General features: G+C 45.9%; 1 protein-coding gene across 1 annotated transcript in view; it reads right to left on the minus strand.

Annotated features, from left to right (window-relative positions):
• The window catches only part of LOC144000387 (uncharacterized), a 25,440-nt gene extending 554 nt beyond the window's left edge, over positions 1–24,886 (minus strand). The window contains exons 1-4 of the mRNA XM_077494195.1: positions 24,307–24,886; positions 17,640–17,760; positions 14,109–14,182; positions 1–89 (exon numbers count right to left, since the gene is read on the minus strand). The exon at positions 1–89 is cut by the window's left edge and continues 554 nt beyond it. Of these exons, the coding sequence (XP_077350321.1) occupies positions 1–89; positions 14,109–14,182; positions 17,640–17,760; positions 24,307–24,622 (600 nt within the window). The 5' untranslated portion in view covers positions 24,623–24,886. The remainder of the gene's footprint in view (positions 90–14,108; positions 14,183–17,639; positions 17,761–24,306) is intronic.
• Positions 24,887–25,220: the final 334 nt, after the last annotated feature.

Raw genomic sequence — 25,220 nt, forward strand, 5'->3', positions numbered from 1 at the left:
TCTTTCCATGCCCATGTCCCGAAACACGTTCTCTGTGTCTGTCAGTTTCCCACTGGTCTTGTGGGTGAGGACAACGATGGGGTACACACCTGAGGAACAAATATAGAGATATGACTGGTTTCCCATGTTAACCACATCCATACCGGTCCTATTCTGCCACTCCTCTCCTACATGTAAAAATCATCATTTATTTTTTCTAGAAAATTACACAGAACCCCCAAACATTATATATATATATATTTTTTTTTTTTTTTTTTACCAGACACCCTAGGGAATAAAACTGTGGTACAATTTTTTTTCTAGAAAATTACACAGGATCCCCAAACATTATATATATATATATATATTTTTTTTACCCGTCACCCTAGGGAATAAAACTGTGGTACAATTTTTTTGCTAGAAAATTACACAGGATCCCCAAACATTATATATATATATATATATATATATATATATATGTGTATATGTGTATATATATATATATATATATATATATATATATATATACATATATATACATATATATATATATATATATATATATATACATATATATACATATATATATATATATATATATACATATATATATATATATATATATATATATATATATATATATATATATATATATATATATACAGTGCCTTGCGAAAGTATTCGGCCCCCTTGAACTTTTCAACCTTTTGCCACATTTCAGGCTTCAAACATAAAGATATAAAAATTTTATTTTTTGTGAAGAATCACCAACAAGTGGGACACAATTGTGAAGTGGAATGAAATCTATTGGATATTTTAAACTTTTTTAGCAAATAAAAAACTGAAAAGTGGTGCGTGCAAAATTATTCGGCCCCTTTACTTTCAGTGCAGCAAACTCACTCCAGAAGTTCAGCGAGGATCTCTGAATGATCCAATGTTGTCCTAAATGACTGATGGTGATAAATAGAATCCACCTGTGTGTAATCAAGTCTCTGTATAAATGCACCTGCTCTGTGATAGTCTCAGGGTTCTGTTGAAAGCGCAGAGAGCATCATGAAGACCAAGGAACACACCAGGCAGGTCCGTAATACTGTTGTGGATCAGTTTAAAGCCGGATTTGGATACAAAAAGATTTCCCGAGCTTTAAACATCCCAAGGAGCACTGTGCAAGTGATCATTTTGAAATGGAATGAGTATCAGACCACTGCAAATCTACCAAGACCTGGCCGTCCCTCTAAACTTTCAGCTCAGACAAGGAGAAGACTGATCAGAGATGCAGCCAAGAGGCCCATGATCACTCTGGATGAACTGCAGAGAACTACAGCTGAGGTGGGAGAGTCTGTCCATAGGACAACAATCAGTCGTACACTGCACAAATCTGGCCTTTATGGAAGAGTAGCAAGAATAAAGCCATTTCTCAAAGATATGCATAAAAAGTCTCGTCTAAAGTTTGCCACAAGCCACCTGGGAGACACACCAAACATGTGGAAGAAGGTGCTCTGGTCAGATGAAACCAAAATCGAACTTTTTGCCCACAATGCAAAACGATATGTTTGGCGTAAAAGCAACACAGCTCATCACCCTCAACACACCATCCCCACTGTCACACATGGTGGTGGCAGCATCATGGTTTGGGCCTGCTTTTCTTCAGCAGGGACAGGGAAGATGGTGAAAATTGAGGGGAAGATGGATGCAGCCAAATACAGGACCATTCTGGATGAAAACCCGTTGGAGTCTGCAAAAGACCTGAAACTGGGACGGAGATTTATCTTCCAACAAGACAATGATCCCAAACATAAAGCAAAATCTACAAAGGAATGGTTCACAAATAAACGTATCCAGGTGTTAGAATGGCCAAGTCAAAGTCCAGACCTGAATCCAATCGAGAATCTGTGGAAAGAGCTGAAAACTGCTGTTCACAAACGCTCTCCATCCAACCTCACTGAGCTCCAGCTGTTTTGCAAGGAAGAATGGGCAAGAATTTCAGTCTCTCGATGTGCAAAACTGATAGAGACACCCCAAGCGACTTGCAGCTGTAATCGCAGCAAAAGGTGGCTCTACAAAGTATTAACGCAAGGGGGCGGAATAATTTTGCACGCCCCACTTTTCATTTTTTTTATTAGTTAAAAAAGTTTCAAAAATCCAATAGATTTCGTTCCACTTCACAATTGTGTCCCACTTGTTGGTGATTCTTCAAAAAAAATAAAAATTTTATATCTTTATGTTTGAAGCCTGAAATGTGGCAAAAGGTTGAAAAGTTCAAGGGGGCCGAACACTTTCGCAAGGCACTGTATATATATATACGTATATATACATATATATATATATATATATATTTTTTTTTTTTTTACCAGACACCCTAGGGAATACAATTGTGGTCGTGCAACTTTTTATCTCTTACTGTATTTGCGCAACAATTTTTTAAACGCTTTTTTGGGGAAAAAAAATCTTAAAAAAATAACAAAACAGTAAAGTTAGCACAATTTTTTATATTATGTGAAAGGTGATGTTACACCGAGTAAATAGATACCCAACATGTCACAATTTAAATTGGCAAACACTCAATGGAATGATGAAAAACTTCGGTTTTCTCCATAGGCGACGCTTTACATTTTTTTTTTTACAGGTTACATGTTTAGGGATAAAGAGGAGGTCTAGTGCTGGAATTGTCGCTCGCGCTCTAACGCACACGGCAATCCCTCACATGTGTGGTTAGAACAGTGTTTACACATGTGGGCGGGACTTACATGTGCATTCGCTTCTGAGGGTGAGCTTCCAGGGACAGGGGTGCTTTAATTTATTATTTAAATTAATATTATATATATTTTTTTTACTTTATTTTACTTTTATTTTTTTCCCTTTCTTTTAATTATTATTTTTTTGATTATTTTGGCGGGACTTACATGTGCGTTCGCTTCTGAGCGTGAGCTTCCGGGGACAGGGGTGCTTTAAAAAAATTTTTTTTTTATCTATATTTTTTATTTTTTTCTCTTTATGGAGAGATGCGGGGGTCAATAAGTAGTGATGGCCGAACGGTTCGCCCGGCGGTCGTTTCGCGGCGAATTTCCGACTTTCGCCGTCCGCGGGTTCGAACGCCTTTTTCCGTCGTTCGCCCCGGCGGACTTACGTGTTTAATGTATACAAGAACTTTAACCTTTCGTGACACGTTTATCATGTGTTACAGGACAACCAATTGAGACATGACAGCTCATGGACACTTGGACATTCCCCCTAACCTATAAATACACCCGATCCGGTGGCCATTTTACATTCTTTCTTCTGTCACTGTAGGGAAAGGATCCTGTGTGGAGTAGGGACAGAGAAAACGCTAGCTATTTGGTACACAAAAGTTCTTTTCAGGACTGGTATAGGTGTTAGGTCAGCAGCCTGAGTTTCTTTTGTCAGTTTAGATAAAGGGACAGAGCGCTGTATGCTGCTATTTTAGGGACAGCTCAGCCAGATTAGTCTTTCTTCATCATCATCATCATCATCATCATTAGCTGTTACTATCAGGTCCACAAAAGAGCTGTTCCAGCTAATCGTTCCAGCCTACTCTTTTTTGCCAATTTGTATAGGGACAGGCAGGAAGCAGTGTGTCAGGCAGTGAGGATAATTTTAAAGACTTGCTGTTACTATTAGTTCCACAAAGGTTCTTTTCAGGACTGGTATCAGTGGTACGGTAATAGGCTTGTACACGTATAATATTCTTTCTTCCAAATATAGAAAGAATATTATACTTGACTGCTGCCCTTCTGCTGCAGTCTGCTAATCATTCACAACTCACTTGTTCCACAAAGCTCTTTATCAGGACTGGTAACTTGGTCTGTCTAGGGTGCTACGGTACATAGGCTTGGGTGCGGTACAGTCTGCTGTTCTGTAAGGACCGCTATCGGTCCACAATACATAGGGTTGCCGTGCACTACTGCTGACCGCTGCCCTATACTGCAGCAGTCCTTCATTGGTATAGGGACTGACGTACAGTCTGCTAATCACTAACACACAACCTGCTTGGTCCACAAAAGTTCTTATAAGGACTGGTAACTTGGTATAGGGTGCTACGGTACATAGGCCTGAGTGCGTTACAGTCTGCTGTTCTGTAAGGACCGCTATCGGTCCACAATACATAGGGTTGCCGTGCACTACTGCTGACCGCTGCCCTATACTGCAGCAGTCCTTCAGCGGTATAGGGACTGACGCACAGTCTGCTAAACACTAACACACAACCTGCTTGGTCCACAAAAGTTTTTATAAGGACTGGTAACTTGGTATAGGGTGCTACGGTACATAGGCCTGAGTGCAGTACAGTCTGCTGTTCTGTAAGGACCGCTATCGGTCCACAATACATAGGGTTGCCGTGCACTACTGCTGACCGCTGCCCTATACTGCAGCAGTCCTTCATTGGTATAGGGACTGACGTACAGTCTGCTAATCACTAACACACAACCTGCTTGGTCCACAAAAGTTCTTATAAGGACTGGTAACTTGGTATAGGGTGCTACGGTACATAGGCCTGAGTGCGTTACAGTCTGCTGTTCTGTAAGGACCGCTATCGGTCCACAATACATAGGGTTGCCGTGCACTACTGCTGACCGCTGCCCTATACTGCAGCAGTCCTTCATTGGTATAGGGACTGACGTACAGTCTGCTAATCACTAACACACAACCTGCTTGTTCCACAAAAGTTCTTATAAGGACTGGTAACTTGGTATAGGGTGCTACGGTACATAGGCCTGAGTGCGTTACAGTCTGCTGTTCTGTAAGGACCGCTATCGGTCCACAATACATAGGGTTGCCGTGCACTACTGCTGACCGCTGCCCTATACTGCAGCAGTCCTTCATTGGTATAGGGACTGACGTACAGTCTGCTAATCACTAACACACAACCTGCTTGGTCCACAAAAGTTCTTATAAGGACTGGTAACTTGGTATAGGGTGCTACGGTACATAGGCCTGAGTGCAGTACAGTCTGCTGTTCTGTAAGGACCGCTATCGGTCCACAATACATAGGGTTGCCGTGCACTACTGCTGACCGCTGCCCTATACTGCAGCAGTCCTTCAGCGGTATAGGGACTGACGCACAGTCTGCTAAACACTAACACACAACCTGCTTGGTCCACAAAAGTTTTTATAAGGACTGGTAACTTGGTATAGGGTGCTACGGTACATAGGCCTGAGTGCAGTACAGTCTGCTGTTCTGTAAGGACCGCTATCGGTCCACAATACATAGGGTTGCCGTGCACTACTGCTGACCGCTGCCCTATACTGCAGCAGTCCTTCATTGGTATAGGGACTGACGTACAGTCTGCTAATCACTAACACACAACCTGCTTGTTCCACAAAAGTTCTTATAAGGACTGGTAACTTGGTATAGGGTGCTACGGTACATAGGCTTGAGTGCGGTACAGTCTGCTGTTCTGTAAGGACCGCTATCGGTCCACAATAGATAGGGTTGACGTGCACCACTGCTGACCGCTGCCCTATACTGCAGCAGTCCTTCAGCGGTATAGGGACTGACGCACAGTCTGCTAAACACTAACACACAACCTGCTTGGTCCACAAAAGTTTTTATAAGGACTGGTAACTTGGTATAGGGTGCTACGGTACATAGGCCTGAGTGCGTTACAGTCTGCTGTTCTGTAAGGACCGCTATCGGTCCACAATACATAGGGTTGCCGTGCACTACTGCTGACCGCTGCCCTATACTGCAGCAGTCCTTCATTGGTATAGGGACTGACGTACAGTCTGCTAATCACTAACACACAACCTGCTTGGTCCACAAAAGTTCTTATAAGGACTGGTAACTTGGTATAGGGTGCTACGGTACATAGGCCTGAGTGCGTTACAGTCTGCTGTTCTGTAAGGACCGCTATCGGTCCACAATACATAGGGTTGCCGTGCACTACTGCTGACCGCTGCCCTATACTGCAGCAGTCCTTCAGCGGTATAGGGACTGACGCACAGTCTGCTAAACACTAACACACAACCTGCTTGGTCCACAAAAGTTTTTATAAGGACTGGTAACTTGGTATAGGGTGCTACGGTACATAGGCCTGAGTGCAGTACAGTCTGCTGTTCTGTAAGGACCGCTATCGGTCCACAATACATAGGGTTGCCGTGCACTACTGCTGACCGCTGCCCTATACTGCAGCAGTCCTTCATTGGTATAGGGACTGACGTACAGTCTGCTAATCACTAACACACAACCTGCTTGGTCCACAAAAGTTCTTATAAGGACTGGTAACTTGGTATAGGGTGCTACGGTACATAGGCCTGAGTGCGTTACAGTCTGCTGTTCTGTAAGGACCGCTATCGGTCCACAATACATAGGGTTGCCGTGCACTACTGCTGACCGCTGCCCTATACTGCAGCAGTCCTTCATTGGTATAGGGACTGACGTACAGTCTGCTAATCACTAACACACAACCTGCTTGTTCCACAAAAGTTCTTATAAGGACTGGTAACTTGGTATAGGGTGCTACGGTACATAGGCCTGAGTGCGTTACAGTCTGCTGTTCTGTAAGGACCGCTATCGGTCCACAATACATAGGGTTGCCGTGCACTACTGCTGACCGCTGCCCTATACTGCAGCAGTCCTTCATTGGTATAGGGACTGACGTACAGTCTGCTAATCACTAACACACAACCTGCTTGGTCCACAAAAGTTCTTATAAGGACTGGTAACTTGGTATAGGGTGCTACGGTACATAGGCCTGAGTGCAGTACAGTCTGCTGTTCTGTAAGGACCGCTATCGGTCCACAATACATAGGGTTGCCGTGCACTACTGCTGACCGCTGCCCTATACTGCAGCAGTCCTTCAGCGGTATAGGGACTGACGCACAGTCTGCTAAACACTAACACACAACCTGCTTGGTCCACAAAAGTTTTTATAAGGACTGGTAACTTGGTATAGGGTGCTACGGTACATAGGCCTGAGTGCAGTACAGTCTGCTGTTCTGTAAGGACCGCTATCGGTCCACAATACATAGGGTTGCCGTGCACTACTGCTGACCGCTGCCCTATACTGCAGCAGTCCTTCATTGGTATAGGGACTGACGTACAGTCTGCTAATCACTAACACACAACCTGCTTGGTCCACAAAAGTTCTTATAAGGACTGGTAACTTGGTATAGGGTGCTACGGTACATAGGCCTGAGTGCAGTACAGTCTGCTGTTCTGTAAGGACCGCTATCGGTCCACAATACATAGGGTTGCCGTGCACTACTGCTGACCGCTGCCCTATACTGCAGCAGTCCTTCAGCGGTATAGGGACTGACGCACAGTCTGCTAAACACTAACACACAACCTGCTTGGTCCACAAAAGTTTTTATAAGGACTGGTAACTTGGTATAGGGTGCTACGGTACATAGGCCTGAGTGCAGTACAGTCTGCTGTTCTGTAAGGACCGCTATCGGTCCACAATACATAGGGTTGCCGTGCACTACTGCTGACCGCTGCCCTATACTGCAGCAGTCCTTCATTGGTATAGGGACTGACGTACAGTCTGCTAATCACTAACACACAACCTGCTTGTTCCACAAAAGTTCTTATAAGGACTGGTAACTTGGTATAGGGTGCTACGGTACATAGGCTTGAGTGCGGTACAGTCTGCTGTTCTGTAAGGACCGCTATCGGTCCACAATAGATAGGGTTGACGTGCACCACTGCTGACCGCTGCCCTATACTGCAGCAGTCCTTCAGCGGTATAGGGACTGACGCACAGTCTGCTAAACACTAACACACAACCTGCTTGGTCCACAAAAGTTTTTATAAGGACTGGTAACTTGGTATAGGGTGCTACGGTACATAGGCCTGAGTGCGTTACAGTCTGCTGTTCTGTAAGGACCGCTATCGGTCCACAATACATAGGGTTGCCGTGCACTACTGCTGACCGCTGCCCTATACTGCAGCAGTCCTTCATTGGTATAGGGACTGACGTACAGTCTGCTAATCACTAACACACAACCTGCTTGGTCCACAAAAGTTCTTATAAGGACTGGTAACTTGGTATAGGGTGCTACGGTACATAGGCCTGAGTGCGTTACAGTCTGCTGTTCTGTAAGGACCGCTATCGGTCCACAATACATAGGGTTGCCGTGCACTACTGCTGACCGCTGCCCTATACTGCAGCAGTCCTTCAGCGGTATAGGGACTGACGCACAGTCTGCTAAACACTAACACACAACCTGCTTGGTCCACAAAAGTTCTTATAAGGACTGGTAACTTGGTATAGGGTGCTACGGTACATAGGCTTGAGTGCGGTACAGTCTGCTGTTCTGTAAGGACCGCTATCGGTCCACAATAGATAGGGTTGACGTGCACCACTGCTGACCGCTGCCCTATACTGCAGCAGTCCTTCAGCGGTATAGGGACTGACGTACAGTCTGCTAAACACTAATACACAACCTGCTTGGTCCACAAAAGTTCTTATAAGGACTGGTAACTTGGTATAGGGTGCTACGGTACATAGGCTTGAGTGCGGTACAGTCTGCTGTTCTGTAAGGACCGCTATAGGTCCACAATAGATAGGGTTGACGTGCACCACTGCTGACCGCTCACCTATACTGCAGCAGTCCTTCAGCGGTATAGGGACTAAGAGTTTTGTCACAGGGTCATTTAAAAAATGACATGCAGAGGAAGAGGCAGGCCCTTCCGCAGGGGTGGTAGGGGTAGGGCAGGAGCAACAGGCTTGAGCCAAAGTGGGAAGTTGCAGAAGGTGCGTTCAATTACTTTAAAGGATGCACCAGACTTGGTTGAGTGGCTCGCTCAGCCTTACTCTTCTGCACCCTCCTCATCCTCTCGATCTGCACCCTCTTCTTCACTCTCTGCTATGTGCACCCCCAAAGACACTACCACCAACAACACGACCACCACCACCACCACCACATACCTTCCGCTTGAGTCACTGGAATTATTTTCCGATCCATATCAAGAGGACATTTCTGATGCGCAGCCACTCTTGGTATTGGATCAGGAAGAGGAGGTAGCAACAAGCGCTACTCAGCAGTCTGACGCCAGTACCCAGATCAGCCCAAGGAGGAGGTTGGTCCCCGGTGTTGCTGCCTACTCTACTTATAGCGGTGGGGAAGGTGACGTTGATGATGACGTGTCTAGTGATGTCACGTGGGTGCCCACAAGAGAGGAAGAGGAGGGGAGTTCAGAGGGAGATATGGACCAGCAGATAGGGAGGAGAAGCAGCAATGACTTACATTGCACAGCAGGGACAAAGCAGACTGCAAATGTATCAGGAGCGAGTCATCGACCATGTACGGTCACATCTGGCGCTCCCAGGACACCGGCACATGGCTCCGCAGTGTGGGCTTTTTTTAACGTGTCCGCTGCTGACAATAGCGTTGCCATCTGCAATCTTTGCAGTCAACGCGTTAGTCGCGGTAAGCCCAATACTCACCTAGGGACGACCGCCTTAAGAAGGCACATGAGCAGCCATCACCGAGCCCAGTGGGAGCAACGGAACACACAAAGCCACACTGCAGGCTCTCACCGTCCAGCCTCGTCTTCTACTTCTCCTTCTCCTCTCTCCTCACAATTGTCCTCCACTCCACCTTCCATCACGCCAAGCTCACATTTTTCTGCAAAAAGGCAGGCTTCCGTGGGCCTAATGTTTGAGCGTAAAAAAATGATGACGCCGGATAACCCTCTTGCCCAACGGTTGGCGGCTGGCTTGTCAGAACTCATAGCCCGCCAACTACTGCCATATAAACTGGTGGACTCGGAGGCCTTTCGCAAATTTGTGGCCATTGGAACACCACAATGGAAGGTCCCAGGAAGGAAGTATTTCTCAGAGAAGGGCATCCCAGAGCTATATGGCCATGTTCAGCGGCAAGTGAATGTATCTCTGGCACACAGTGTCGGTGCCAAGATACATCTGACCACAGACACGTGGTCTAGCAAACACGGGCAGGGAAGGTATATCAGTTTTACTGCCCACTGGGTGAACCTTCTGACGGCCGTCAAGCATGTAACCCGTGGCACCCGTGTAGATTTGGTTTTACCGCCACGGATTGCATGCAGGCCTGACTCTTCTTCTCCTCCTCCTACTCCATCCTCCTCCCTCTCCTCCTCAGCTGCCTCCTCCTTTTCCGCTGCTAGCGTCTCTTCCACTGCACCGCCCAAGCTCCCCAGAACCTATTCCACATGCCAGGTGAGACGTTGCCATGCCGTGCTGCGTCTGTTGTGCCTGGAAGCAAAGAGCCACACTGGCCCGGCACTCCTTTCAGCTTTGCGTTCACAGGCAGATGAGTGGCTAACACCGCTCAATTTGACAGTTGGTAAAGTGGTGTGTGACAACGGTGCCAATCTGCTTAGCGCATTGAAACAGGGCAAAATCACGCACGTGCCGTGCATGGCACACGTCTTAAACTTGGTCGTGCAGCGATTCCTTGTCAAATACCCTGGGGTCCAGGACATCTTGCGGCAGGCAAGGAAAATCTCGGCCCATTTCAGAAGATCTTACACGGCCATGGCTCGCCTTGCTGACATTCAGCGGCGACACCATCTGCCGGTCAGACGTCTTATTTGCGATTGCCCGACGCGATGGAACTCAACCTTCTATATGCTTGATAGGCTGCTCCAGCAGAAACGTGCAGTTAACGTCTACCTGTATGAACTCTGCGAAAGAAACGGTTCTGGGGAGCTGGGTTTTTTTTCACCGCGCCAGTGGCTGCTCATGCGCGACACATGCAGACTTCTGCGGCCATTTGAGGAGATCACCAAACTGGTCAGTCGCAGCCATGGCGCCATCAGTGACATGGTACCTTATGCCTTCTTTCTGGAGCGTGCATTGCGTCGTGTCATTGATCAGGCTGTGGAGGAGCAGGAGCGGGAAGATGAGGAAGTCGCAATGCTGGATGAATTCCCAGGGGGGGCTACTCTATCTGAGACAAGTCAACAACAGGAGTCTGATGAGGAGTCAGAGGAGGATGGTGCCGGGGCGGATGAGCAGGAGCAAGAAGAGCATGCTTTAAACCTTTCTGGGATCCCTGTTGTGCGAGGATGGGGAGAGGAGAATGAAGAGGACGACATTATCCTGGATGATGAGCAGGAGCCAGGCCACCACACCGCTTCCACTTTAGTGCAAATGGGGGCCTTCATGCTCCAGTGTTTTAATAGGGACCCCCGTATAAAAAGCATGAGGGTCAAGGACCAGTACTGGGTGGCAACGTACTTAGACCCCCGGTACAAACACAAAATGGCGGAAATGTTACCGCCGTCGCAGAGGGCTGTCAGAATGCAGCACTTCCAGGCCTTGCTTCGAGAAATGCTGCATTCTGCTTTTGCGTGCGCTGGCAGAGGAGCAATTCCCACTCCCAGAGAAGGATTTGCGGGTACCAATCCAACAGCGCCTGCAAGAAGAGGCCGGTTTGAAGATGTGTTGGTGACTTCGGATATGAGGTCATTCTTTCAGCCGACCCATCGACAGGTGTCATCCGGATCCAGCATCAGGGAACGCCTAGACCGTCAGGTGTCCGACTACATTGGGTTAACGGCCGATGTGGACGCTCTGAGGAGTGATGAACCCCTAGACTACTGGGTGGGCAGGCTTGACCTCTGGCCAGAGCTTGCCCAATTTGCAATCGAACTGTTGGCTTGCCCCTCATCCAGTGTCCTGTCCGAAAGGACGTTCAGCGCAGCAGGGGGGATTGTGACCGATAAGCGTACTCGCCTAGCTCACCACAGTGTTAACTACCTCACATTTCTAAAAATGAATGAGGCATGGATCTCGGAGGAATTCAACACATGTGATCAGTAGACCATGTATATGTCTATAAACAATTTTTGGAATCAAGCACACAGACCTTCTTAATTCATTTGGCTCACTTCCCTGACCCAAAAAAGCACACCGTACTATATGCCCCTACCCTCCTCTTTGAAGAGGTTGAGCGGTGTCATATTTCTACTGGGGCTGCTTATTATGAGGGGTTCCCACCATCCCTGTGCTGTGCTGACTTCCTCCTGGGTGTTCTTATTATGAGGGGCTCCCACCATCCCTGTGCTGTGCTGACTTCCTCCTGGGGGTTCTTATTATGAGGGGATCACACCATCCCTGTGCTGTGCTGACTTCCTCCTGGGGCTGCTTACGGTGCTGCTGTCAGCGCTGTATGTCACGGAGCTGCTGTCAGCGCTGTATGTCACGGAGCTGCTGTCAGCGCTGTATGTCACGGAGCTGCTGTCAGCGCTGTATGTCACGGAGCTGCTGTCAGCGCTGTATGTCACGGAGCTGCTGTCAGCGCTGTATGTCACGGAGCTGCTGTCAGCGCTGTATGTCACGGAGCTGCTGTCAGCGCTGTATGTCACGGAGCTGCTGTCAGCGCTGTATGTCACGGAGCTGCTGTCAGCGCTGTATGTCACGGAGCTGCTGTCAGCGCTGTATGTCACGGTGCTGCTGTCAGCGCTGTATGTCACGGAGCTGCTGTCAGCGCTGTATGTCACGGAGCTGCTGTCAGTGCTGTATGTCACGGAGCTGCTGTCAGCGCTGTATGTCACGGAGCTGCTGTCAGCGCTGTATGTCACGGAGCTGCTGTCAGCGCTGTATGTCACGGTGCTGCTGTCAGCGCTGTATGTCACGGAGCTGCTGTCAGCGCTGTATGTCACGGAGCTGCTGTCAGCGCTGTATGTCACGGAGCTGCTGTCAGCGCTGTATGTCACGGAGCTGCTGTCAGCGCTGTATGTCACGGAGCTGCTGTCAGCGCTGTATGTCACGGTGCTGATGTCAGTGCTCTGTATTACGGTGCTGCTGTCAGTGCTCTGTATCTCCTGCACCCTCTTGTTTGCCTACCCTGGTCCCTGACCTTCCCTCTCCTCCATTGCCTTCATTAGCTCCATAGTCCTGAATTGTCAGAACAATTTCCCAAATAAAAAAAAAATGCTTGTAGTTATCGATCCCAAATTCACCTCATACATGTATTATGCTATTGTCCAGGTGGTGGGACTACGTGCTACCCCCTAATAATTACCCCGTGGCCGCAAATTCGACCTAAAGGTTTGCGAAATTCGCCTCCCATTGAAGTCAATGGAGCCCGCGGCGAACGGTCGTTTTCGCGAACGTTTGTGTCCGTTCGCGTTTCGCGTTCGCGAAACGTCCCGTCGGAAGTTCGTCCATCACTATCAATAAGACCCCACATCTCTCCTCCAGGCTGGAAAGCATGAGATCGGAAAAAAATAATCCACAATCTCATGCTTACCAACCGTGATCGTGGCTTTGTTTACATCCACGGCCCGGATGTCATACCGTTGCACCCAGGCCTCCAACGGTCATAGAAATCTCCGGAAATCTCTATGGTTGTCACCCGGGGGTGGCCGATTCTTTCTCTGGGTCTGTTTCTCTGCTAAAGGTACAGGCCGACTTTGCCGCATTGAGAAGCCAATGGACGGGGGCCATGTATTGTAAAATCTTGGATGAGAACCTTCTTCCCTCAGCCAGAGTACTGAAGATGGGTCATGGATGGGTCTTTCAGCATGACAATGACCCAAAATATAGGCAAAGGCAACAAAGGAGTGGCTCAAGAAGAAGCACATTAAGGTCATGGAGTGGTCTAGCCAGTCTCCAGACCTTAATCCTATAGAAAATTTATGGAGGGAGCTGAAACTTCGAGTTGTCAAGCAACAGTCAAGAAACGTAAGGATTTAAAGAAGATCTAAAAACAAGAAGGGACCAAAATCCCTCCTGAGATGTGCAAACCTGGTCACCACCTACAAGAAACGTCTGACCTCTGTGATCGCCAACAAGGGTTTCTCCACCAACTACCAAGTCATGTTTTGCTTGGTGATCAAATACTTATTTCACTCACTGAACTGCAACTCAATTTATAACATTTGTATCATGTGGTTTTTTTGGGATTTTTGGTTGATATTCTGTCTCTATCATTTAAAATACACCTATAATAAAAATGATGGACCCTTCATTTCTCTGTAAGTGGGCAAAACTTAGACAATCTGCAGGGGAGACGATCGTTATTTTCCCTCATTGTATGTGGCTTATTAAACTGCAGGGCACTCTGGTAACTCACATCACATCTCTTCTAGAAGTTTGAATAAATTCTTTCATTTGGAATTTGCAATTTTATTGGAAATACTTGAGCCAACGCAATAGCACTTTTTTCGGACCTTGTACCTGTTAGGTCTCTTGATTTCAGCAGTACCTTCTTCATATTTTCTTGCTCTTCTGGTGAGATTGACTTTTTCACACTGCGAAAAGAACAAAGTAAAAGATTAGTTCTGGTATTATTCTTTTTTTTATTAGTTTAACCCATTTCCATTCAGTTCCGATGTCCCTTTATGTGGGTCTTTACACCCCGTGGGGAGGGGGGAATGCCCAGGGCTCAAGTCCTGAGAGAACGCATGGGAACGGAGTTCCTGTACTTTTTCCACAACAGGAACTCAGTTCCCGTTAGCAGCCGCGTCCTGCAAGACTTTGAAGTATGTGAGTTGTGTGGGAGGTGCTACACCACCAGCCGCCGACACAGCTCCCAATAGTAAGTGGGTGGACTGACCAGTAGGGGGCCCCATGACAGCTTCCTATTCGATCTACCTGTCAATCACAGCTAGCTGACGGGTAGATCAGATCCCTGCTGCTAAGAGATTGTGGAATGCCCAGACACATGACCACTGTGATTGGCTGCCACAGTGGCCACATGATTGGGATCCCATCCTGCTTGCTCCTAATCATGGCTAGAGACCTAGTGCTGTCGATGACAGCTCAGTCACTGTTCTGGAAGCGGGCAGTGAGAAACCTTGGACATGAATGTGTGGTGTGTGGGTGTTAAAAGCCCATTACCTTTGCATACATACATATGCATTACGTGGATGGCAATGAAAATTTGTCAAATACAACTGATAATGGCAAGAGAAAAGGAGGTAAAACGACTGATGATCTTTAGAAATGCACGAGCAATGCAGCATATAAATTGCAATAATAACAAGTAACAATCAGTGGCGGTCGGTCCATAAGGGGCGCCCCCTAATCTACATGTGCCGGCCCATAATCTAGATGCCGGGCACTGAACACATGGTTTTTTATGAGTTTTTTTTTCTTAAAGTGGAAGTAAACCCTTCTATCGTTTTCAGTCAAGGAAGCTGCCTTCTTGGCCACTAACAATTCTTCAACTGCAATAATGCTGCACATGTGATCAATTATGACACCAGCCATTGGATGGTTTGAAAGTTTGGTTGAGAGCACAACCAATGTGAACATTAGCAGTTAGGAACAAGGACAACGGGGGCCCATTCTTTCCCAAATATCTACTGCTAATAGATTGGCAATTCAGTAAAACACTGAAAAAATTGTAAAATATTTCCCACACTTATGCCGCGCACACGCGGTCGGAATTTCCGACAACAAATGTTCGATGGGAGCTTGTGGTCGGAAATTCTGACTGTGTGTGGGCTCCATAGGACATTTGTTTTTCGGAATTTCATGACAACAAAAATTTGGGAGCTGGATCTCAAATTTTCCCACAACAAAATCTGTTGTCGTAAATTCCGAGCGTGTGTACACAATTCAGACGCACAAAAATTCCACGCATGCTCGGCATCAAGCAGAAGAGCCGCTCTGGCTATTGAACTTTATTTTTCTCGGCTCGTCATATGTGTTGCGCGTCACCGCGTTCTTGTCGATCGGAATTTCCGACAACATTTATGCGACCGTGTGTATGCAAGACAAGTTTGAGCCAACGTCCGTTGGAAATAAATCCACGGTTTTGTTGTCAGAATGTCCGATTGTCTGTACAGGGCATTAGTACTCAGGGAGATATGCACATGCCTCTACACAGTTGGAGTTTTTAAAAAGTGCTTTTTGAAGCTTGAAGCGCAATAAAAATAACAGTATCTCACTAAAGTGAGTACACCCCTCAGTCACATTTTTGTAAATATTTTTGTAAATATTTTCTTCTAAATTCTTTTCATGTGAAGAAATGACACTTGTCTACAATGTAAAGTAGTGAGTGTACAGCTTGTATAACAGTGTAAATTTCCTGTCCCCTCAAAATAACTCAACACACAGCCATTAATGTCTAAACCGCTGGCAACAAAAGTCAGTACACCCCTAAGTGAAAATGTCCAAATTGGGCCCATTTTCCCTCCCCCGGTGTCATGTGACTCGTTAGTGTTTCAAGGTCTCAGGTGTGAATGGGGAGCAGGTGTGTTAAATTTGGTGTTATCGCTCTCACTCCCTCATACTGGTCACCGGAAGTTCAACATGGCACCTACTGGCTAAGAGCTCTCTGAGGATCTGAAAAAAAGAATTGTTGCTCTACATAAAGATGGTCTAGGCTATAAGAAGATTGCCAAGACCCTGAAACTGAGCTGCAGCATGGTGGCCAAGACCATAGAGCGGTATAACAGGACAGGTTCCCCTCAGAACAGGCCTTGCCATGGTCCACCAAAGAAGTTGAGGTCACGTGCTCAGCGTCATATCCAGAGGTTGTCTTTGGGAAATAGACATATGAGTGCTGCCAGCATTGCTGCAGAGGTTGTAGGGGTGGGGGGGTCAGCCTGTCAGTGCTCAGACCATACGCTCCACACTGCATCAAATTGGTCTGCATGGCTGTCGTCCCAGAAGGAAGCCTCTTCTAAAGATGATGCACAAGAAAGACCACAAACAGTTTTCTGAAGACAAGCAGACTAAGGACATGGATTACTGGAACCACGTCCTGTGATCTGATGAGACCAAGATAAACGTATTTGGTGTCAGATGGTGACAAGCGTGTGTGGGGGCAACCAGGTGAGGAGGACAAAGACAAGTGTGTCTTGTCTATAGTCAAGCATGGTGGTGGGGGTGTCATGGTCTGGGGCTGCATGAGTGCTGCCGGCACTGGGGAGCTACAGATCATTGAGGGGACCATGAATGCCAACATGTACTGTGATATACTGAAGCCGAGCATGATCCCCTCCCTTCAGAGACTGGGCCGCAGGGCAGTATTCCAACATGATAACCACCCCAAACACACCTCCAAGACTACCACTGCCTTGCTAAAGAAGCTGAGGGTAAAGGTGATGGACAGGCCAAGCATGTCTCCAGACCTAAACCCTATTGATCATCTTTGGGGCATCCTCAAATGGAAGGTGGAGGAGCTCAAGGTCGCTAACATCCACCCGCTCTGTGATGTCGTCATGGAGGAGCAGGGCCGTCTTTAATTTTGATTGGGCCCTGGGAAAACATTTTCTTGGGCCCCCCCCCCCCCTCCATTCTGAGACATAGAAAAAATAGCAGGTAGACTCAAAATCAGTTTACTGCAGCAGATCAACCAGTGATTGCAATTGTTTGCCAGAGGTTACAGCCTATCCTTACTGCTAGCGCAAGGTCTCCAACATCATCCAGCTCCGTGATGTCATCATGGGGGAGGGGAAGAGGACTCCAGTGGCAACCTGTGAAGCTCTGGTGACCTCCATGCCCAAGAATGTTAAGTCAGTGCTGGAAAATAATGGTGGCAACACAAAATATTGACACGTTGGGCCCAATTTGGGCATTTTCACTTAGGGGTGCACTCACAGATCCTGCTCTTCCACATGTAACCACAGCATCCCCTCATCTCTGCCTCCAGCTTCTTCCCAGCAGCAGCACAGGGAAGGGAGGGGTGCTCTGGAGCTGCATACAGTATAATCATTACGAAAATGGTTTTCATGAGCAATAACATGATTCTCTTACCTGTGTACAAATACTGGAAATATGAAATCAGACGTTGTCATTGATTTCTCTGCTCTAGTGATCCGATCGACAAGCTCAAATCCTTTGGGCCAATCAACTTTACCCAGAGGTAGCAGGTTACCTGAAAAAGTGTGAAAATATGAAATGTGCGGCATAACGTAACTTATTCATATAAACCTACAGTAGATACATAACGTGCAACCCCAAAAAACACAAAATATGTGCATGAATAAAACAAATTCAGGGAAAAGCTGAACATATACAGTAGTAGTCCCAGATATATTAAGGTATATAAAGTCCCCAGAGACAGCTGGAGTAAGTATCAGTTCCTGGAAGAAAAAGTTGTTATAGTTCAATACTTTCAATGCAGGAGTGTCAGCAGAAAAAAGTCAAGACCAAAAGACCCAAAGTAGAAGAGCGCGCCACCCATGTGCGACAGTTGGGGGCTTACCGGAAACAAATGACCACCAGAGAATGGTCAAAGCTCACGTCTGGTAAATATTAGAATCCACGGGTCCTCTGGTCACAAGTGCATGTCATAGAACCCTATTTGTCTTACAAATCATTAACCCCACAAGAGTTGGATCACCCCATTTTATTCACTAGTGAGTCAGCGGTCAGCAGGCTTATAACCTATTTATTTGGCTGAGAACTGCTGCTCTTGTGAGAACCGCTATCCTTGTGAGAACAGTTGCTCTTGTGAGAACCGTTGCCCTTATGAGAACCTCTGCTTTTGTGAAAACCACTGCTCTTATGAGAACTGTTGCTCTTATGAGAACCGTTGCTCTTATGAGAACCGTTGCTCTTGTAAGAACCATTGCCCTTCACTAGTGAGTCAGCGGTCAGTTGGATTATAACCTATTTATTTGGCTGAGAACTGCTGCTCTTGTGAGAACTGTTGCTCTTGTTAGAACCATTGCCCTTTTGAGATACGCTGCTTTTGTGAGAATCGTTGCTCTTGTGAGAACCGTTGCCTTTATGAGAACCGTTGCTCTTGTAAGAACCATTGCCCTTCACTAGTGAGTCAGCGGTCAGTTGGCTTATAACCTACTTATTTGGCTGAGAACTGCTGCTCTTTTGAGAACCACTGCTCTTGTGAAAACCGCTATCCTTGTGAGAACCGTTGCTCTTGTTAGAACCGTTGCTCTTGTGAGAACTGTTATCCTTGTGCGAACTGCTGCTTTTGTGAAAACCATTGCTCTTATGAGAACCGTTGCTCTTGTAAGAACCATTGCCCTTCACTAGTGAATCAGCGGTCAGTTGGCTTATAACCTATTTCTTTGGCTGAGAACTGCTGCTCTTGTGAGAACCGTTGCCCTTATGAGAACCACTGCTCTTGTGAGAACCGTTATCCTTGTGCGAACCGTTGCTCTTGTTAGAACCATTGCCCTTATGAGAACCGTTGCCCTTATGAGAACTGCTGCTCTTGTGAGAACCGCTATCCTTGTGAGAACCATTGCCCTTATGAGAACCGTTGTAAAAACCATTGCCCTTCACTAGTGAGTCAGTGGTCAGTTGGCTTATAACCTATTTCTTTGGCTGAGAACTGCTGCTCTTGTGAGAACTGTTGCCCTTATGAGAACAACTGCTCTTGTGAGAACCGTTATCCTTGTGCGAACCATTGCTCTTGTTAGAACCATTGCCCTTATGAGAACTGTTGCCCTTATGAGAACCACTGCTCTTGTGAGAACCATTGCCCTTATGAGAACCGTTGCTCTTGTGAGAACCGCTATCCTTGTGAGAACTGTTGCTCTTGTTAGAACCGTTGCCCTTATGAGAACCACTGCTCTTGTGAGAACCGTTGCCCTTATGAGAACCGTTGCTCTTGTGAGAACCGCTATCCTTGTGAGAACCATTGCTCTTGTTAGAACCATTGCCCTTATGAGAACTGCTGCTTTTGTGAGAACCTTTGCCTTTATGAGAACCGTTGCTCTTGTAAGAACCATTGCCCTTCACTAGTGAGTCAGCGGTCAGTTGGATTATAACCTACTTATTTGGCTGAGAACTGCTGCTCTTTTGAGAACCACTGCTCTTGTGAAAACCGCTATCCTTATGAGAACCGTTGCTCTTGTGAGAACTGTTATCCTTGTGCGAACCGCTGCTTTTGTGAAAACCATTGCTCTTATGAGAACCGTTGCTCTTGTAAGAACCATTGCCCTTCAGTAGTGAATCAGTGGTCAGTTGGCTTATAACCTATTTCTTTGGCTGAGAACTGCTGCTCTTGTGAGAACCGTTGCCCTTATGATAACCACTGCTCTTGTGAGAACCGTTATCCTTGTGCGAACCGTTGCTCTTGTTAGAACCATTGCCCTTATGAGAACCGTTGCCTTTATGAGAACTGCTGCTCTTGTGAGAACCGCTATCCTTGTGAGAACCATTGCCCTTATGAGAACCGTTGCTCTTGTAAGAACCATTGCCCTTCACTAGAGAGTCAACGGTCAGTTGGCTTATAACCTATTTATTTAGCTGAGAACTGCTGCTCTTGTGAGAAACACTGTTCTTGACCTGCGCGGCTCGGAAACATTGGTGTATGTGTATCATGTGACCATGAGAATAAAGCTTCAGACCCTTCAGAGGAATCCTTGGTGTGCTGAGTAAACATTTCTCCACTCTGTGCATCTAAGAAACACACAGAGGCAACTCTGAGGGCACTCAGCCGGGGCGAGGCACCAGGAGCACCAGCAGGGGACAGGGCTGCTTTGTGCAAAACCACTCCACAGAACAGGTAACGATAACACGTTTGTTATTTGGGGGAAAAAAAATCTTGAACGCTTTAACCACTCGCCAACCAGCCGCTGCAGTTTCACTGCAGCAGAACGGCACAGCTGGGCCGAAACAACATTACCTTACGTCGCTTTCGTCTTTTGGCTACTAGGGGCAAGCGTGTGCCTGGATCAGACGCGAGTGCCTGGTGGGCATGATGACCGCTGGGTTCCCACGATCGCTCGTGACAGAGTGAGAACCGGGATCTGTGTGTGTAAGCACACAGATCCCGGTTCTTTCAGGGGAGTAAAGACAGATCGTGTGTTCCTACTATGTTTGAACGCTGATCTCTCTCTCCTCCTAGACAGTCCCATCCCCCTCACAGTTAAAACACACCTAGGGAACACAATTAACCCCTTGATCGCCCCCCCCGCCCCCCATGTTCGCCTTCCCTGCCAGTGACATTTATACAGTAATCAGTGCATTTTTATAGCACTGATCGCTGTATAATTGTCAATGGTCCCAGAAATGTGTCAAAAGTGTCCAATGTGTCCCGATAAAAATCACAGATCACCGTCATTGCTAGTAAAAAATAAAATAATAATAATAATAAAAATGCCATCAATCTATCCCCTATTTTGACACTATAACTTTTGCAAAAACCAATCAATATACGCTTATTGCGGTTTTTTTTTTAACCAAAAATATGTAGAAGAATACGTATCGGCCTAAACTGAGGAAAAAAATAGTTTTTTTGATAAAAAAAAAAAATGGGATAATTATTATAGCAAAAAGTTAAAGATTTGCGTTTGTTTGTTTTTTTTAAAAATTGTCGCTCTTCTTTGGTTTATAGCGCAAAAAATTATTTGCTAAAGGTAAGTTCACTAAGCTCTAGGGAAAATTCCTTTGCAAAGTGAAGAGCCTGTTTACATTCATGAATCATTCCTATTGTGTACAATGCTCCTATAAATTGTCATAAAAATGATATATAAAGTGTAGCTCTGTATATTACTATGTGAATCTGTACACACATTCATTTAATAAAGAAAAAGTACAACCACTTGTAATATTATAATACCACAGTGAAGTGTCCACCAATAGTACTGTGTATTAATACCTGTTGATATGCATTCTACAAAAGTGAACCCTGTATGTGAAAAATAAAGCAAAAAAACACTGTGAAAATCTAAACATAAAAAGTCCATATATGAGAGTGAAGTCCCAAGTGTAAGATGAAGATTTAAAAAGGCATTCCAAAAATGATTCTCCAGAACCGTCACCCGAGTGCCGATACCACCACCTCAACAGATATAGGCTTACCGGATACTGTTGACCGAAATGAACTTATATTCAAGGGGGTCCTACGTGCTTATCACTGGTTATAAGGAACAGGCTCCCAACTCACAAATCGATCAGTCAGACCATAGAACTTGCCCTCCTCCGATTCCCAAATATACTTGGACACCCCAGATGAAGTCCAAGTGGACGAAACACGTCGGGAGGACTCTACTGCTGCCTATTTTACTGATAAGCGCTTGAACAACTACATATATGTAAGTTTGCTACTATTTTTTAATCAATTTTATTTTAAACGGTATCACGCTATTTTGGCCACATCTTTTTGTCTTATGTGGATTTTCGGCTGGTGTCGGAGATCTCTTTTAAGTGATAAAGTCCAAAGTATATTTGGGAAATCGGAGGAGGGCAAGCTCTATGGTCTGACTGATCGATTTGTGAGCTGGGAGCCTGTTCCTTATACCCAGAGTGATAAGCACATAGGACCCCCTTGAGTATAAGTTCATTTTGGGTCAACAGTATCCGGTAAGCCTATATCTGTTGAGGTGGTGGTATCGGCACTCGGGTGACGGTTCCGGAGAATAATTTTTGGAGTGCCTTTTTAAATCCTCCTCTTATACTTGGGACTTCACTCTCATATATGGACTTTTTATGTTTAGATTTTCACAGTGTTTTTTTGCTTTATTTTTCACATACAGGGTTCACTTTTGTAGAATGCATATTAACAGGTATTAAAGTGGTTGTAAACCTTTACAAACCTCTTTGACCGACAGGTAAGCCTAGATTAAGGCTTACCTGTAAGTCCAAGAAATATCTCCTAAACCTACACAGTTTAGGAGATATTTGCCGAAAGACAGGCACCGCTGTCTACGGCGCATGCTCCGTAGACAGCGGCGCGCGCCGCGGTCAACGGCGATATGCCGCGAGTGGCGGCTCCCGTGCGCATGCGCAAGAGGGACGTCATCGCGGCTTCGCCGAATGACAGCTGCGGAGCGGCGAGACCCACCGAGAAGATGCGGCGGACTACAGGGGACAGTGGTGACTTCACTGGCTCCTGTGTCAGGTAATTCACACATAATGGAGTACTATGCGATGCGATGCACAGTAGTCCATTAGGCTTTACCTTTGCAGGGAATGAAAGAGGAAGTAACACCCATCAGGGTTTACTTCCTCTTTAATACACAGTACTATTGGTGGACACTTCACTGTGGTATTATAACCCTTTGATGACCAAGCCCATTTTTGGCATATGGTGTTTACAAGTTAAAATCCATATTTTTTGCTAGAAAATTACTTGGAACCCCCAAACATTATATATATTTTTTTAGCAGAGACTCTAGAGAATAAAACGGTGATTGTTGCAATATTTTATGTCGCACGGTATTTGGGCAGCGGTGTTTTAAACGCAACTTTTTGGGAAAAGGGACACTTTCATGAATTAAAAAAAAAAACGAAACAGTAAAATGAGCCCAATTTTTTTGCATAATGTGAAAGATAATGTTACGCCGAGTAAATAGATACCAAACATGTCACACTTTATAATTGCACGCACTTGTGGATTGACGACAAAGTACGGTACCTAAAAATCTCAATAGGCGACGCTTTAATTTTTTTTACGGTCACCAGGCTAGCGTTGCAGAGGAGGTCTAGTGCTAGAATTATTTCGCTCGCTCTGACGATCGCGGCAATACCCTTACATATGCGGGCGCGACTTCCATATGCGTTTTCTTTGCTTCGCGAGCTTGCAGGGACGGCGGCCGCTTCAAAAAAAAAATTTTTTTTATTCTTTTTTATTTATTTTAAAATGACTAAATTGTTTAAAGAAAAAAAAAAAAAGTATCACTTTTATTGCTGTCACAAGGAATGTAAATATCCCTTGAGACAGTAATAGGTGGTGACAGGTACTCTTTATGGAGGGATCGGGGGTCTAAAAGACCCCCCACCCTTCCTTTACACTTCAATGTATTCAGATCGCCGAAAACGGTGATTCTGAATACCGGATATTTTTTTTAAAACCGGCGCCACTGGCAGCCGAGTAAACGGGAAGAGACATCATGATGTCGCTTCTGTGTTTACTATTAGGATACTGGAACGAAGCCGATTACGGCTTCGTTCATGTTCCTCCCCAGCAGCCGGAGGCATCGGAGCGTGAATCGGTGCTCCCGATCGAGCGGGAGCACCGGTAACAGCGGTGGGAGGTGGCGGGAGGGGGGGACGTCCCCTCCCGCTCCTCCGGCATAACAGCTGAGAGGCTTTTAGCTGCTGCGGTTGTTATGGCTGGAAAGCCAATCGCCCGCTGAGAAAAACGGTACCGGGATGATGCCTGCAGGTGCGGGCATCATCCTGGTATAACCCCCGGAAGCCGAGTACGCAGATATGCGTACGCTCGACGGGAAGGGGATAATATTGCAAGTGGTTGTACTTTTTCTTTCTTAAATGAATGTGTGTACAGATTCACATAGTAATATACAGCGCTACACTTTATACTCTACCTTACACTTTTACTATATATAATTTTTATTACGTTTTGTGCTAAAATATCCACATTTAGCACGTTAGCTGCTCTGTTTTGGACAGCGCAGTGTCACATTTGTTGTACATATTCTTTGTACAATGCTCCTAGAAATTGTCACTCAGTCATCATCGTTTCAATGATTCTGGCACTCACCAAGCTGAGCGAAGATCTCTCCGGTCTCGTAACCGTCCATATTTTTCAATCCTCGATTATCCACCAGTGTGATGTTTCTTGTGAGCTTGTATGGGATTCGCTCAGTTGTACTGCCTCCATCTTGCTCTATAGCTTTGGCCCAGTTCTCATATTCTCCATCTTCCAGGACGTAGATACAAGTGTTAATGAAAGCGGATTTCCCATGACCTAAAAAGCCGAAGAGCTGGATGAGGATTCTGCTGAAGCCCTGATTGCCCTTCTTACATTTGTCCAAGCTAAAGCCATGAATGCAACGTCTTAGCTCCTCTCTGTCCATGTCTGACAAAACGTTTTCTTTGCAAGTGAGCTCCTTGAACTACAAGCTTCTTGCATACAGTCCAGGTCATTATGAGTTTTACTGTACAGAAAAAAGGGAAAGGCTGCGAATGAGAGCGAACGATTCTACGTGTTTACAAGAGGCAGGTATGCAGAGCAATATCCACACCTTATTTCCTTATTACCTGTAGTTAGAGATACAATCGGTAAATATTGATACTCTAAGGGTCAGCTCCGTGCTTTACAATCTTTTATAGTGAAGTGATTCATAAATAGCGGCATCCTAAATATTCAAGATTTTTACTTGTCTGCTTTTTGTCTAAGCCCTTGTACACACGATCGGACCGCGTTGTCAGATAATCCGACCATGTGTGGGCTCCATCGGACTGTTTCCGTCGGAATATCCGACCGACAAAGTTTCAGCCCTTGTACACACGGTCGGACATTCTGACAACCAAATCCGTTGGATTTTGTCCGATGGATTTTGGCCGAAACTGTTGCATACACACGGTCGGACAAAGTTGTCGGAAAATCCGATCGTTCAGAATGTGATGACGTTATTTCGTTACGACGGGACTACGTTCAGGCTAGTAGCCAAT

Source organism: Lithobates pipiens, unplaced genomic scaffold (genome assembly GCF_037356315.1).
Source record: "Lithobates pipiens isolate NorthernLeopardFrog02 unplaced genomic scaffold, aLitPip1_a1.2 Scaffold_22, whole genome shotgun sequence".
In the NCBI taxonomy this organism is placed as follows: domain Eukaryota; kingdom Metazoa; phylum Chordata; class Amphibia; order Anura; family Ranidae; genus Lithobates; species Lithobates pipiens.